Source organism: Canis lupus, chromosome 21, assembly GCF_048164855.1.
Source record: "Canis lupus baileyi chromosome 21, mCanLup2.hap1, whole genome shotgun sequence".
NCBI classification, from domain to species: domain Eukaryota; kingdom Metazoa; phylum Chordata; class Mammalia; order Carnivora; family Canidae; genus Canis; species Canis lupus.
Window position 1 is genome coordinate 30,078,264 of NC_132858.1, and position 13,458 is coordinate 30,091,721.

General features: G+C 42.8%; 1 protein-coding gene across 3 annotated transcripts in view; it reads left to right on the forward strand.

The window, feature by feature from the left end:
- TTC17 (tetratricopeptide repeat domain 17) overlaps positions 1-13,458 on the forward strand; it is a 116,470-nt gene that overhangs the window by 62,942 nt on the left and 40,070 nt on the right. For 2 of the 3 annotated variants that reach the window (XM_072791180.1, XM_072791178.1), the window contains exon 17: positions 8,319-8,489. The exons of the other annotated variant lie outside the window; for it this stretch is intronic. In XM_072791180.1, coding sequence (XP_072647281.1) covers positions 8,319-8,489 — 171 coding nt within the window. The remainder of the gene's footprint in view (positions 1-8,318; positions 8,490-13,458) is intronic. 3 annotated transcript variants of the gene reach the window in all.

Consider the following 13,458-nt stretch of genomic DNA (forward strand, 5'->3'; position numbering starts at 1 on the left):
AAAATGAAACTAATTCACTACCTCTCTCACTGCTTAAAAAGCATAAATGTTAAGAATTGGGAAACAGTAAGGTCTTAGAAACCATGTTATTACATGCAAAGTGGCCGCCAAGGTGAATGCCTCCAGGTGACTTTCATTTGGTAACATAAAAGGAAAAAGTGTGAACCACCATTTATTTCTCTATGCTTTCTACTTGATTTAGTGCACTGGCTGTCTATACTTAGAGTTAGCCATGCTCTATTCAGGGGGCTTGTCTTAATCACATCCACACGAAGTGGTATCTGTAGTCAGGCAACTAGGGAACTTTGTTTCTGGAGTTCACAAGGCCCTACTTAAAATGCTCTGTGGTAGAGGAACTGAAGTGGCCTTTTTAAAAAAAATAACCTTGGTTTAAATGTCCTACTCACTACCCAAACCAATGAAAATGACAATTGCTAACATTCTTTGTTTTCACATATGAGGTTCAAGTCCTTCTTGATTCTGGAATAACTAGGGTCTTGAGTTCTCATTGAAAGACATCAGTATAATTCACTTACCCTGAGGAATAAAAAAAAGACCAAGTAGCTTTGAGATTTTATTAGCCTCGACCTAACCAGTACCCTTGCAATAGGAAAAACGCCAAGCTGATATGCCCAACAAGTAAGTGCTTCTGCCGGTAGGTCCCTTCCCCACTATGCATGTCTTTGTGACCCCATTTGTAGTTTGAGGAAGAGGACCAGAGTTAAGATCGATCGGTTTTCTTGCTAGATTCCTTTCCTTGACGTCAGCAGGTGACCATTCACTTGGAGTAAGAGAAAGGGGAGGCAAATGATAAACCCCAAAGGTTGTGGGGACCTAGGTAATTTAAGCCCCTCCCCCTACCACCTGTTTGTAGGTTTATTCTAAGTATTAAAAACTGAGTGAAACCAATTCAAGTGTGTGTGGTTGACTCAAATAGATGTGCTGAATTTAAGCTCAGTGACCACATGAAACTTTAATATCATTCTGCCTCTGGCAAAGTCCGTGGAAATCGTAACAACATAATATGCGAGGATGATAGTGTGGATGGCCTGTTTTCTTTACTACCCTCATCCCGCTTTCCTCAATCCATGAGTTTCCTCATGTTTTCTACAGCTTCTTCTCCTCACCCTCCATCTTGCCCTTCCCCTCCACAAAAACCCTAATCTTACCCATCCTTCAAGGCCCACTTTTGCCTTGCCCGATCCCTTGATTATAAGTAATCCATAACTAATCATTCTACCTGCCCTCCTTCAGTTCCTGTGTCTTCCATTACAGTCATCTGTATAGGAGAGGCAGCTCTCCTACAAGGCCTCTCGAGCTCAATGAGAGCAGGGACCAGCCCTTTTTTCATTTTCATACTCGGGCCCACCATGCAGTCTGCACCCCCACCCCCCATTGTTCAGCACATAGAATGTACTTAAATGGCAGGTTAGCTGGTGCTGTTTCAAGTTTGAACTACTAAGGAGACCTAGTAATAAAGAGCAATTTGTATCCACCCACTGTTTACCCAGAATGCTTTACACCAAACCCCCACTCAATGTACGTATTTAGATATAGATCCTCTTTAAAGGTCTGCAGCTCCCATAGCATAGGAGGGAGAAGACAAAAGGAATTACATTGTCTCTTGTCCACTAGAAGCTGACATGTCTTATAGCCTGCCTTCCCTCACTCCCTGTAAGCACTCTATTTAACGAAAGTCACAAATGTCCTTGTTGACCCTCGTGGAAAAACTGTCATTTATGGGTAAATCAGTAAGTTAGAGAAAACCTGTTGGGTTTATTTCCCCCCTGCACAGTTGCTTGAAACAAATTTGCCTTGGCTTAACTAAACCAGAGATTTCAATTTAATATTGTGACTACCACAGTGACGACGACAACGACTGCTACTACTGCTACTACTAGCAGCTGTGGCAGTTAACTTGCTTTCTTCTTCAGTATACCTTCTGCATGAGAAAATCTTTCACAGTAAACTTGTGAAGGTTCAGTTCCCTTATTTAGAGATCCAATCTGATATTTCACATTTCTAGAGGAAACAGTATCTGCCAAGAGTTTAGATTCATTCACTGGAGTCATTTCCTCCGCAGACCACAGGTTATGGTGTCTGTGCCTCAGCTGGCCCTGACTTTGCCCTCTCTGCCACAGTCACTTAAGAAAGAGAAGGCCACGTGGGAAGACAGTGAGGCCAAGTTTACACCCTGTTCTCCTTTTCTCCTCTAAAGGGAGGCTGGGGTATAGGTCTGCAGAAGCCGGTGCAGCTCTGAATGTGGACTTCCATATGTGGGCTGAGTGGTCTTCACGATAGCGTTCAGCTCTGTAATACGTAGTAAAAGGAAAACAGACACACACACTGACTTGTATCTGAGGTCACAGACTTTTCTTAGTTTTTTTAAACTTGCTTCTGACTCCTTCACCTCACCAGGAGGGAAAGCCTGTGCAATTCTGAAGGTGCTGATTTCAGATCTTTAATATGGTCTGTTTTCTTTCTGGCATTGCACTTTTAAGGTCAACCAGTACATAACCATTACTTTAAACCTCCTGCAACGAATTTCATTTGGCAGTAATTGCCGAATGAGAACAAGTCTAAGGAGCCAGTACTTCTGTTGAAGTGATTTCTCTTGTCTTTGCTGAGTAGAGGGCAGCACAGGGCAGAGAAGGTGAGGCAGCCTCAGTGCTGCCTCGGGCACAGTCATCAGCAAGCTAGGTCTCAGCCAGACCCAGGGAGCTCTGGGTGCCCCTCTTCAAGGTGCTTTCACTAGGGCTGTGTCCCAGGAGTCCTCTCATTTCAGATAAAGAACCTAGACACAGAGCAGTAAGTTGATTGCTCAAGTGTGTACGGGAAAGCTGCAACGAAGGTCAGATTTGAATTCATACCGTGGGATGTTCCTCATGGAACTAGGTCTACAGGACCTCTGTCACAACTTCTGGAGGTAGAAATCATAAAGATACTTGTTCCCAGAAAGGTTTCTTTCTTCATCAAATAGACCTGTTATTTTGTGTGGTACCAAGCCCCACCTGTCACCCACAGTTAACATTTCCTGCTAATATTTTGAAAGTGATTTTGCATAGCATGGTGAGCAACTGAAAGATACACTTTTGTTTTTGTTTTGTTTTGTTTTTTTTAATTTTTTTTTTTTAATTTATGATAGACACACAGTGAGAGAGAGAGAGAGGCAGAGACACAGGCAGAGGGAGAAGCAGGCTCCATGCACCGGGAGCCCGACGTGGGATTCGATCCCGGCTCTCCAGGATCGCGCCCTGGGCCAAAGGCAGGCGCCAAACCACTGCGCCACCCAGGGATCCCTGAAAGATACACTTTTGTTCACTTCATGATGTATTTTATTTTACTACCTTTTCTGAAAGATTATCTTACTAGGAAATAAATACCATGAAGTTATGAGGTATCTAAAATTATAATAAAACACTCACAGTTTTACCTATATATAGGGGGAAAAGGTTATTATAGTTGCATAATTTGAGTGCAGTTGAGTAGAAAGGTAAGGAGAAAGATAAATACTATAAAAAGTCACTCAAGTCTATTAAGAGGACAGTGTTACCTGTATTTTCCACCAAGGTACCTTATATTTGGCTAAATGTACCAGAATGCCTCCTATAAAGTAACTTTTCTTAAAGGCCTAAGAATGGAGACTTTGGAGTATAATATAATCCTGTTAGAACAGGGATAGTAGGAGTATCTTTAGGATCTTCCACTGTTTACAAAGGCCATTTTTCTAACATCTCTTGCTTTGCCTTCAGCCACACCAAGTTCTAGTTCCCATTACAAATCAGTTTATTTATGTCTTAGAAAAATCATCATGTAATAGGAAGCATAGGAGTCTTAGACTCATTTGTTGTATGGGGAAAAAGTATGTTCGACCAAGAAAAATTGGAGGGGAAACTGGAGCAAGTCTTCTTAAAATGTCGCAGCATAACCCAAACTGTGGAGTGTGGAGAGTGAGCGTTGATTTAACTGAACATAGAATCTGTGATCTGTTTTCACATTGTAAGGCAGTGAGTTCAGAGAGCACAAAGCAGACTGAGGCAAATTTCTAAGTATGTTAAATATTTTTAGGATTCAGATATGCCAGGCAGTTTAATCTGAATTAACTGCTGTTTTCTTCTAAAAGCCAGGTGGACATGAACCCTGTGCTGCCTTCATCATCTCTTACACGCACGTGTACACACACACACACACACACACACACACACGAATATTGACAGTTGAAATTAGGCAGCTCCCCTGATAACTTCTAGAGCCAGTTGCTCATACCAGACATTGAGTTAGGCTGCAGTTAAAAGGCCTTGGTGAAAGAGATGACAGTGGGATAATTTATTCCTTTGCAGCTTTCCAGAGAACAGTAATAGCTCACGATGTGCTAGTTCATGGTCTCGCTTCTCACATTTAATCTCCGCAACAATGTGGAGTGGAGACTACTACGAAGCTCAGTTTGCAGATGAAGAAACTGGTATACAAAAAGGGTAAAAGTACCTTGCCCTGCTGTATACTGCAGAAAGTAGTGGAACATGGATCACAACTGGCTTAGTCTGGCTCCTCTGTGCTCTAAGGCGAAAAGAACGTGACCCTTCATTAGTTCTGCTGACTAGCTCTCATTACTTGGCTCTTCCAAAGTTCTGATGCCTCTGAATTTATTTGTGGCATTTCTTTGTTACAACTAATCCTGAAGGGTCTGAAAGTACCCAACCAGGAATGTCTTGCCAACTTACGAGATTCAGAAGGTAAGGATTTTTTTTTAAGGAGTAAGTGGCTACCCAATTCTAGAAAATAAGTATTCGGGGACCTCTGTAAACAGAATGATCAGAAAACAGGAGATTTCCGTAGCCTTAGTAATAGTAGGAGTTCCTGAGAACTTCGTTTACTCTGAAAACCTGTTTAGCCACAGGATAAATTGTGCCTTTGCCTTAGGAGGCTTAATGCCTTTGACAAAATATATTAAATATTTAGTTGTTTTCCAGAACACCCTTGTAGGATAGGTTAATATTAATAATTCAGTTTATGCAGGTGATACTCTAGCCACAGAGAAGTATGTTGGTATGTCTAAGATCTCCTAGCAATTCCAGAATCAGAAATACCCTACTCGGAGTTTTTATGCTCTGTTGGTATTGCTGTGTAGTCGCCTACTTCCAAGAAAAACCAAACTGTCAGGATTTGAATTAGATGCTGAATGCTTTGCAAACAAGTATAGAGCATTAAGCACAGAAAAGTGTTTCCATTTTCATTTGGGACCTTGTTATCTAAAGCATTTCATTTAAATCATGTAGTTCTTTAGGAAAAAAAAAAAGAAAAGAAATTGTACCTTTCAAGGTTAGTCTAAGCCACAGAATCTCCTCATTTCTGCATCAGCAAAAACTAAGAGTCATATGCATGGAAGATGACTTGTTACTTTTTAGGTATCTTTCCATTTTTCTTTCTCCAACATTTTCTTGTGTTTCTTAATGAGGACATCCTCTCCACCTCTGCTGGGAAGCCAAGTGACATTTTTCCATGTAGGCAACTTTTTTAGTTCCCCTTTGAGCTAGAGTAGACCTCTCCTGCAAGCTCACAGAATAGAAACTTTCCTTCTTTCTGAAGTGCTTCCGTTCTTCAGACAACCGGAAGGAGCAATTTTAAAAATAGGCAATTTGACTTTCCGATTATTGGCCTAGATGATTACATAAATCACAACAGAACACTGAACTAGTATGTCTTTAAGTGTCAGCTTAAGAATATTAAGTTCGGACTTGTTAATGAAAATGAAAGTGACTCCTTAAGGTGCGTAGCTTTTACTCGATCATTTTGATTCTGCCTTCTTGCAACAAATATAACGTAAACTTCATATTCTTCCTTTTTATTCCCAGTTCTCCCCCATCCCCTCTCTTGCCCTCTCTCTCTGCGATGTTGACCCCAATTTCCTGAGTTGGAGGACAAGACATTCTTAGAATGCACAAGGCTTGCTTCGAGAGGGCATCTGGGTTTGAGGTCATGCAGGAGGACTAATTTTAGCTTCAGGATCTTATGCACATCATAGCTTATAAATTACCTATGAGGCATTTTTAAATATTGCAGACATTTAAAAAGATGAAACCAATTAAATTTTTATAATGGGAAGCGAGTGGGAGAGAAAAATAGGAGAGGCAGAGGTTGGAGGAGGAAGTCAGCTGCAGAAAACACAGAATTTCACTGAGTCCCGGTGTCAAAGGTTTGTTCTTTGCTTTTGTAACGTTGCTTCTCTCAACCTGTGTCAGGTGCACTATGCTCTAGAGGCAAACTCCCCAAAGCTGAGAGCGGAGAACAGTCACTGGGAATAACATCGGTTTGAAAATCATTGTCATCATTTCCTCTGTGTTTTTGGTAGTCATGCTTATTTATACCCCAATTACATAGTAAATTCTAGTCACTTGGGTGTGTACAGTTGTTTGGTGTCACCGCCTTATTTTAATGCTCTTATACTTAGCTTCCAATGCTGGCCTGCGCGTACTGGGTGGGGAAGGCTTAGTGGAAACCAATCCTCTACCTCTCTTCTCTCACAGAGGAGTTTGGAAAACCACAGCAACTGTGCCTGTTCACGGCATCCTACGTGTCAGGCTTCCAGGCCCCCCCACACACACACACACCTTCCATCTTGCAGACTGCGCTGCTCATCATCTCCCAAACTCAAATAAGAACTCCCGTGCCCGTCGCTTTGCTCAGCACATCATCCCCCCCGCGTACGGTGCCGCCGCCTCTTTTCTGCTGAAGAGGTAGCACTGACCGGTGGAGGCGACAGGGTGGCTGACCTCCCAGGCCCACCACTTACCCACGGTTTGACCTTGGCAAGTTACTTCGTTTCACCGAGACTGTTTCCTTACCCGTGGAATGACGCTCCGTCATTTCCAAGGCATCTTTAAGGGTAAGGAGAAGAGAAAAATCCGGAGCACCCCACAGAGACCGGCTCCCTTACTTGTACCTCCCTGTTTTTAAGTCCCTCAGAGTTCAGGTGTCGCTGCTCAAAGCTTAATCTCTGAAGCGCGTCACGTCACGGTCCGCCGCCTCCCATTCCCGTTGTCTTGTGTTCGCCTCTTCCCAAGTCACTCGTCAGCCTGGGAGCTGGCGCTCCCCTGAAACCAAGACTGCGGTTTCCGACGTGACCTTGTTAAGCGCGGCCGCCTCCTGCCTCCGCCGTGTGGAACCGGGAAGTGCAGGGGACCCCTTCGGCATGCCACCCCTTCCTCCAGACGCAGTAGAGGCTGAGTCCTTTGTGGTTTCTTGGCGCAGCAACAGAGGTGACGTGGGAAGTGCTTTCCTGGAGGTGACTCTGAAAGGGAGTCTCCAAATCCACCAAGGACTCCGCGCACGTCCATCACTGCGGGCGAGTTTAACTGGGCACAGACATTGCTTTGAGACCATTTTCTATTGAAAATAAGCGGATAGAGCACGTTTGAATGTTGTGGTGAAGGAGGGAGTGACTCGGAACACTGGAGACTGCCCGGTGAGAGGAGAGCTGTGGCTGCCAGTGGGACGCACCGTCGGTGACCGCGCGGCAGACGTAAGACAGGACGGGCCGCCGCCACCCCAGACACAGCCTCGTAGCACATCCCCCCGCGGGCAGGCTAGCGGCTCTGTCCGCAGGAACACACAGCCCCGGTAGGGCCCGCGCGCCCGGCTCCCCGGCCAGGCCGTGACGGGCGTCAGAAAGCGCCTGAGAGTGCGACGGTTACATTCCACGTGTGACATTTTACACTAAAGTAGCTCTTTACCTGAGCAGAAATTGTTTTCCAGAAGAAAAGTCCATGTCTCTGTGATACTGCACCTGAAACCTGCGGTCCCTGCCACCCCGTCCCGCTTCAAGTCGTTGCTTTGCCTTCTGATACACCTCTACTGTAAGCTGCGGTGCAAGAGTGGATGCTCCATTTCTCTGCTATAGGCCACCTGTCTCCAGCTTACTCGGGCACTAATCTGTCGTTTCTACCTTTGAAAGGCAAATAGAAGGAAAACTACTGTTTTGTGATATTTCACACTTTTAAAGAAACATTTCACAGTCGTTCGTTATAAAGGAAATGAGATCTTGGGACTTGATCTTTGTTGTCATAATCTTCCTCCCCACCCCCGAACACTTGGTTCTTAGGATAACCTAGCAGGGTAGCACTTTAAGTTCATTGTGAAATCTTGAGTCACAATTATGATCTGGCTCGAGGTGCTCCAGCTCACTGACTTTTGTGTGTTCTGCTGGAGAAAAACTGACCCTGTCATCTTTTTGCTTTTCCTGATATTTGGAGACCTCGAGCCCTAGGACTGCTTAAGAGAGATGTTTCTAATATGCTGTCTCTGTGTCTCTTGTCATTGAGGTGATTGTCATGAGAAAACCCTGGACAACAGCCATGACAAACAGAAATATTTTGACAACTCACAGTCACTGGATGCTGCCGAAGAAGAACCCCCAGAGACAGGAACAGAGGAGGAGCCCGTACTCTCTGTTGAGAATTCAGGGAGGGACTCAGATGCCCTTAGACTTGAAAGTAAGTTGATTTGACCTGAGCTGTGCTTCTGGGGTAAAATCAACTCTCAAGCTTTGAATTTAGGCCTTTCTCTACTCTCAGTAGTTTCCTTCTTTTAACAGCCACGCATTATATTTGTTGGGTCACAGGAGTGACCCACAGGCGTGAGGTGGAAGACAGGCTGTCGTGTAAAAGCTCTTTACACTTTTTTTTTCTTTCGCCTCCATGTCTTCTTTTGCTAGATCAAATTTGATTCGTTTACATACCAGTCTTTCTCCTCAATATCAGTAGTCTACTGTGTAAGTCATTGAAAAAAGCAAAATAACTTGTATTTATACTAAGCCAGTAATATTTATAGATTTGGAATAACAGACATACCTACCAGGCCCTCTCCTCAAATTCCATTCTATGACCACATTTAGAGCTGTGCGATACTAAACAGTTCTTGACGTTTTCAGTCGATGCATAATTGCCAAAATGACTGACTTTGTAGTACTCATCCTGCTTCACCGCTTTGCTCTATTTGGATCTCTGCACAACTCCCCACTCCTTCTCTCTCTTCCTTCTGTTGGCTTCCAGGGTGTCACTTGCTCTTGGCTCTCTTCCTATCCTCAGCACATGTTTTTCCATTTCTTTCACTCATTCCTTACTTTGCCCTTTATTTGTTGGGTTACCCAGGATCTTAACCGTGGCCTTTTTTTTTTCTTATCCCTCTTCTTAACCCTCTGCGTGTTCTCTCTTGGTGTGTCAGATACTTTCGAGTATAACAATGACTCCAAATCTTTATGTTTAGCTAGGACATTCTCTACAACTCTAACTCTTATTTCCACTTTTTTAGCGGTCTCCATCTCAATGGGCCATAGGCACATCAAATTTCACATATCCATAATTAAACTTGTCTTCATTTTCACCCAATTTCTTAAACTGCTTCTAATTCTTCTGTCCCTGCTATCTGTTAATGGCATCACAACTCACCCAGTCACCACTCTATCCAAGACCTGTCGCATCTGTTTATCTCTTCATCTATTCCTTCTGCCACTGCCCGAACTCAGACTTTCTCCATTTCTCCGTTTCTGCTTGGGCAATTGCAGTAGCTTCATAATTGAGGTCCTCGTATCTAGTCCTTTATGTCAGTCTGTGTGTGGAGGGGAGTATGTGTGTGTGTGTATGTGTAAGAGAGAGATAGTACATGTAATTGGTATACAGTTTTAAAAACAGAAGCAACCCCTGTTACCAATATATTGTGTGTCCAAAGAGTTGTTTCTAAAATCAAATCTGATCAGGTAAGGCCTATGTTTAAAATTTTCCATGGCTTTCTGTTACCTATCAGAAGAGTCCAGGTATCATAGTGTGGGATATGAGGCAGGTTGGCCCTTCGTTTTGTCCCCAAGCGTACCATCTACTGGCATTCTACAGAGCAGGATATATAACCTTTCACCATTTCCCGCACACTCCATGCCCTTTGAGCCTCCGTGTCTGCACAGGTTAGGGATGGCCCCTGCCTGCTCTTTTATGTGGATAACTCCTACGCATCTCCTGGGTTCAGCTTACATGTCACCTCCTCTGTGGAGCATTCACAAAGTTCTCTGGGCATTTAATTGCTCCAGTACACTGTCAGTTCCCACTGTTTGTCAAGGCATATTTGGTGCAGCGCGAGTGCTTGTGTGTCTTGTCTCCCATCAGTCTGTGAACTTCTTACATATCATGTCCTATATAACTATATTTCTGGGTACAGTAAATCTTTGTTAAAGTAATCAAACGTGGCATTTGCCTTCCTGTGTATGTTGGATTAGCATGTTTAGCAATTAAAAGTCTATGTTTCCTTCTAAGTGGTATTGTATATATATATTAAAAAAAAAAAAAAAGATGTCTAAGAGAAGCAAGCTAGACCTCAAAGGGGGGAGTGGTTTCATCAATTCTGTCAGAAATCGTTGGGCTTTAAGGAAACTAATTTCCTTTTACCAATTCTGAAGAGAGGGATTCTTAGACTAGATAAGCAGTTTATTCATGTACGAGGGAGCTACTCCTCCCTGGTGCCTGGCAGCCTCATGTCTCCGTCAGACATCAGGTAACCACAGAACTGAGGGGACGTCATGAGGCTGCTTGATAAACTCAGAATCGCCACAGATGAGACGGAGCAATGTTCCCCATGGAGCTCCATCCCATCCCTGTACCGGAAAGGCCGTGTGGTTGCCCTGGCTGAGACGGGGCCTTTTCCAGGTCCTTTCAGCATCAGGAGGACTGTCTCTCAGGGTGGATTCCTCTAGAGACGGCTAATGCAATCCAGAGGATGATGGTGACTCTTACTGGTTTCACTCTCCAGTACTCACTTTCCTCCGCCGTAGGTCTAAATTCTGTCCCCTAGGTACTAACAAGTCCACAGGCACTACATTCATCGTATGTGGGTGTGTTCACACCAGCGGGCTTTCTGTAGTGTGGTTATCAGAGTGAGAAAAACTCCCAATGCACATCGTGTATTACAAATAAGAGCCATGTATAGATATTGAATTTTTGAAAGTTCTACTTTTGGAGGAAAATTTAAAGGAATATTAATAATAGTTAAGCCCTTTCCAGTAACCATAAACTTATGGTAGTCATTACCTTTCTGTGATACTTTACAACTTACAAACATATGCTCACTTCAGCAGCACTTACATATAATTTACAAACTTACGAACCATGTGTTAAGCATGTGAAATAGATATTATTATCAAGCCCATCTTACAGATGAGAAAATTGAAACTCAGAGAAGTTAGGTCCCTTGTCCAAGACTGTCAATAGATAAAATAACTAAAACTCATCCTCAGGTCTTGTAACCCCGTGCATTGTGCGCTTTGCCTTGTGGGTCTCAGAAATAGGAGGTTGGTGGACTAGAACTTTATTTTTTAATTGGTAAGGTCATTTTTAAAGAAAACTAGCATCTCCTGTTACATTATTTTATAAAGCAAAGAAAATTTAATGTCAAAAAGTGCAAAGGTGATCTCAGAATAAAGGTCAAGTCTTTTTTAAAAATGGACAGTCAGCAAAATTACTCAAAAAATTCGTATCTGGACGTGTGTGTGTGTGTTTATTATAACTTTTTATACATTTTTTTGTTTGTTTCTCATTTTGCTAAAGACTGGTACTGTGTCACTGATTAACATTTGAAAACCACTGCTTTACTACCTCATCACACAGTACAAAACTCCTCACTTAGCCTTAGATGTGGAAGGAAGAGCATAGGTTCTCTAGTCGGAAGTGCTGCTATCATGTCCTTGTACCTCCACCAACTAGTTGTTAAGTCTTGGGCAAGTTACTTAATCTTTCTGAGCTTCCCTTACCTCATTAATTTAAAAGCAAACAAACAAAAAAGCCTCCAGTGATTAGTATTTAAATGAAATAACAGGGAAACATTTTTTTTAGAGCCCAGTCCACAGTTGGAGCTCAGTAAATGTTCACTTCTGCACACATAAGCGTGACTCCGCTTCCCGACTTAGAGGCTGCTTGTGAGCTACAGTCCTCACGAGTACACACACACAAATTCTGCTCAATAAACATCTGTTCACTTAAAGGGAACCCTGACGTTTGCACAAGAGCTGTTACAGAAAAGATGATCTGTTTGCGTTTCTGGGTTATCTTCTCAAAATCCCCAGTTCTCTCTTACTGTACTGACCCAGCTAAAAGTACCCACTGGTGCAAATGAGAACTGATGACTTGTTGTTTTCTTCCCAAAAGTGAATCATTTTCTTATGCACCTTAGTCTGAGTGATTTCATTTAAGCCTTTTGTGCTTTGTGATTACTGGCTTTAAACAGTATGCCATTGTTTATACATGAAATCTTAGGGAAGTCTACAGCTTTATGCTGGGACTTCAAAACCACATCACTGCCTTTTAAGGAAAATACTAGAACTCAAGACAGAATTGCCCACAGTTGTATGGTAGTGGAGTCTTTATTTGAAACGAAATTTGTCAAATCCCACAGGATATTCTTTTTCTTTGTGAGACAGGGACGTATTTCTCTGTGGTGTCATTCTCAAAGGTAGAATGTGCAATGCTTGCCTTCAGCAACCACATTCTAGAACTCAAGCCTGTTGGCATTAATCAGATAAGACTTTCTGGAGATGTTTTGAGTCAAATTTTGAAGGAAGGACTTTTTTTTCTGGTCATCTCTCCAAACGTCTGATCTTTACCTCTGTTTACTGTCAGTCTGTTTTGTTTTGAATGTAGGACTCACCTTTCATTTCGTTCTCTGCTTCTTAAAACTTCTAGATTCAAACCTCTCTTCTGAGATTATTAATACTGTTTCTTAGCCAATACGGTCACTTTATTTTACTCATCTTCAGTGCTCCATCCCCTCTCAGTAGCACTCTCACAAATCATTGTGTGGGTTTTGGCTTCTGCTCCAGGCACAGGGAGCTCAGTCTTTCTTCTTTTCTTTCCTGACTGTTCACAAGTCTTTCCTAATATGGAGCTAGAGTGTGACTTCTCATCTCCGGTCCTGCCCTCTGAAGGTAACAAAGTCAGTCTTGTCTCTCTCGTTAATAGCACATTTGAAGATGATTCTTTTCCTACCTACCCTACCCCACGTGTTTTTGCTTCCTTCAGCTAAATGTCCTTATTTTCTTGAATAGCTTCAGTTAGAGCTTTTAGGACCTTCTCCAATCTCAAAGTAATCTCCCTAGAATTAAAAAAAATCTTTCCAAGCTCAGTCAGTTAAGCATCTGACCCTTGATTTCAGCTCAGGTCATGATATCTGGGCCCTGATCTCAGGGTGGAGAGATGGAGCCTCACATCGGGCCCTGAATTCAGCCTGGAGTCTGCTTGAGACTCTCTCCCCCTCCCCCCACACTCACACATACTCTTTCTTTCTCTCTTTGTAAAAAAATAAAATAAAATGTTTTAAAAAGAAAGAAAAATCTTTCTAGCAAAAAAATTTCAAGCCTGATTTCTTTTCTGTGCTGTATCAGCTACTGTTCCTTCCATGGGATCACCTTGGTTTCTTCAGTTCTTC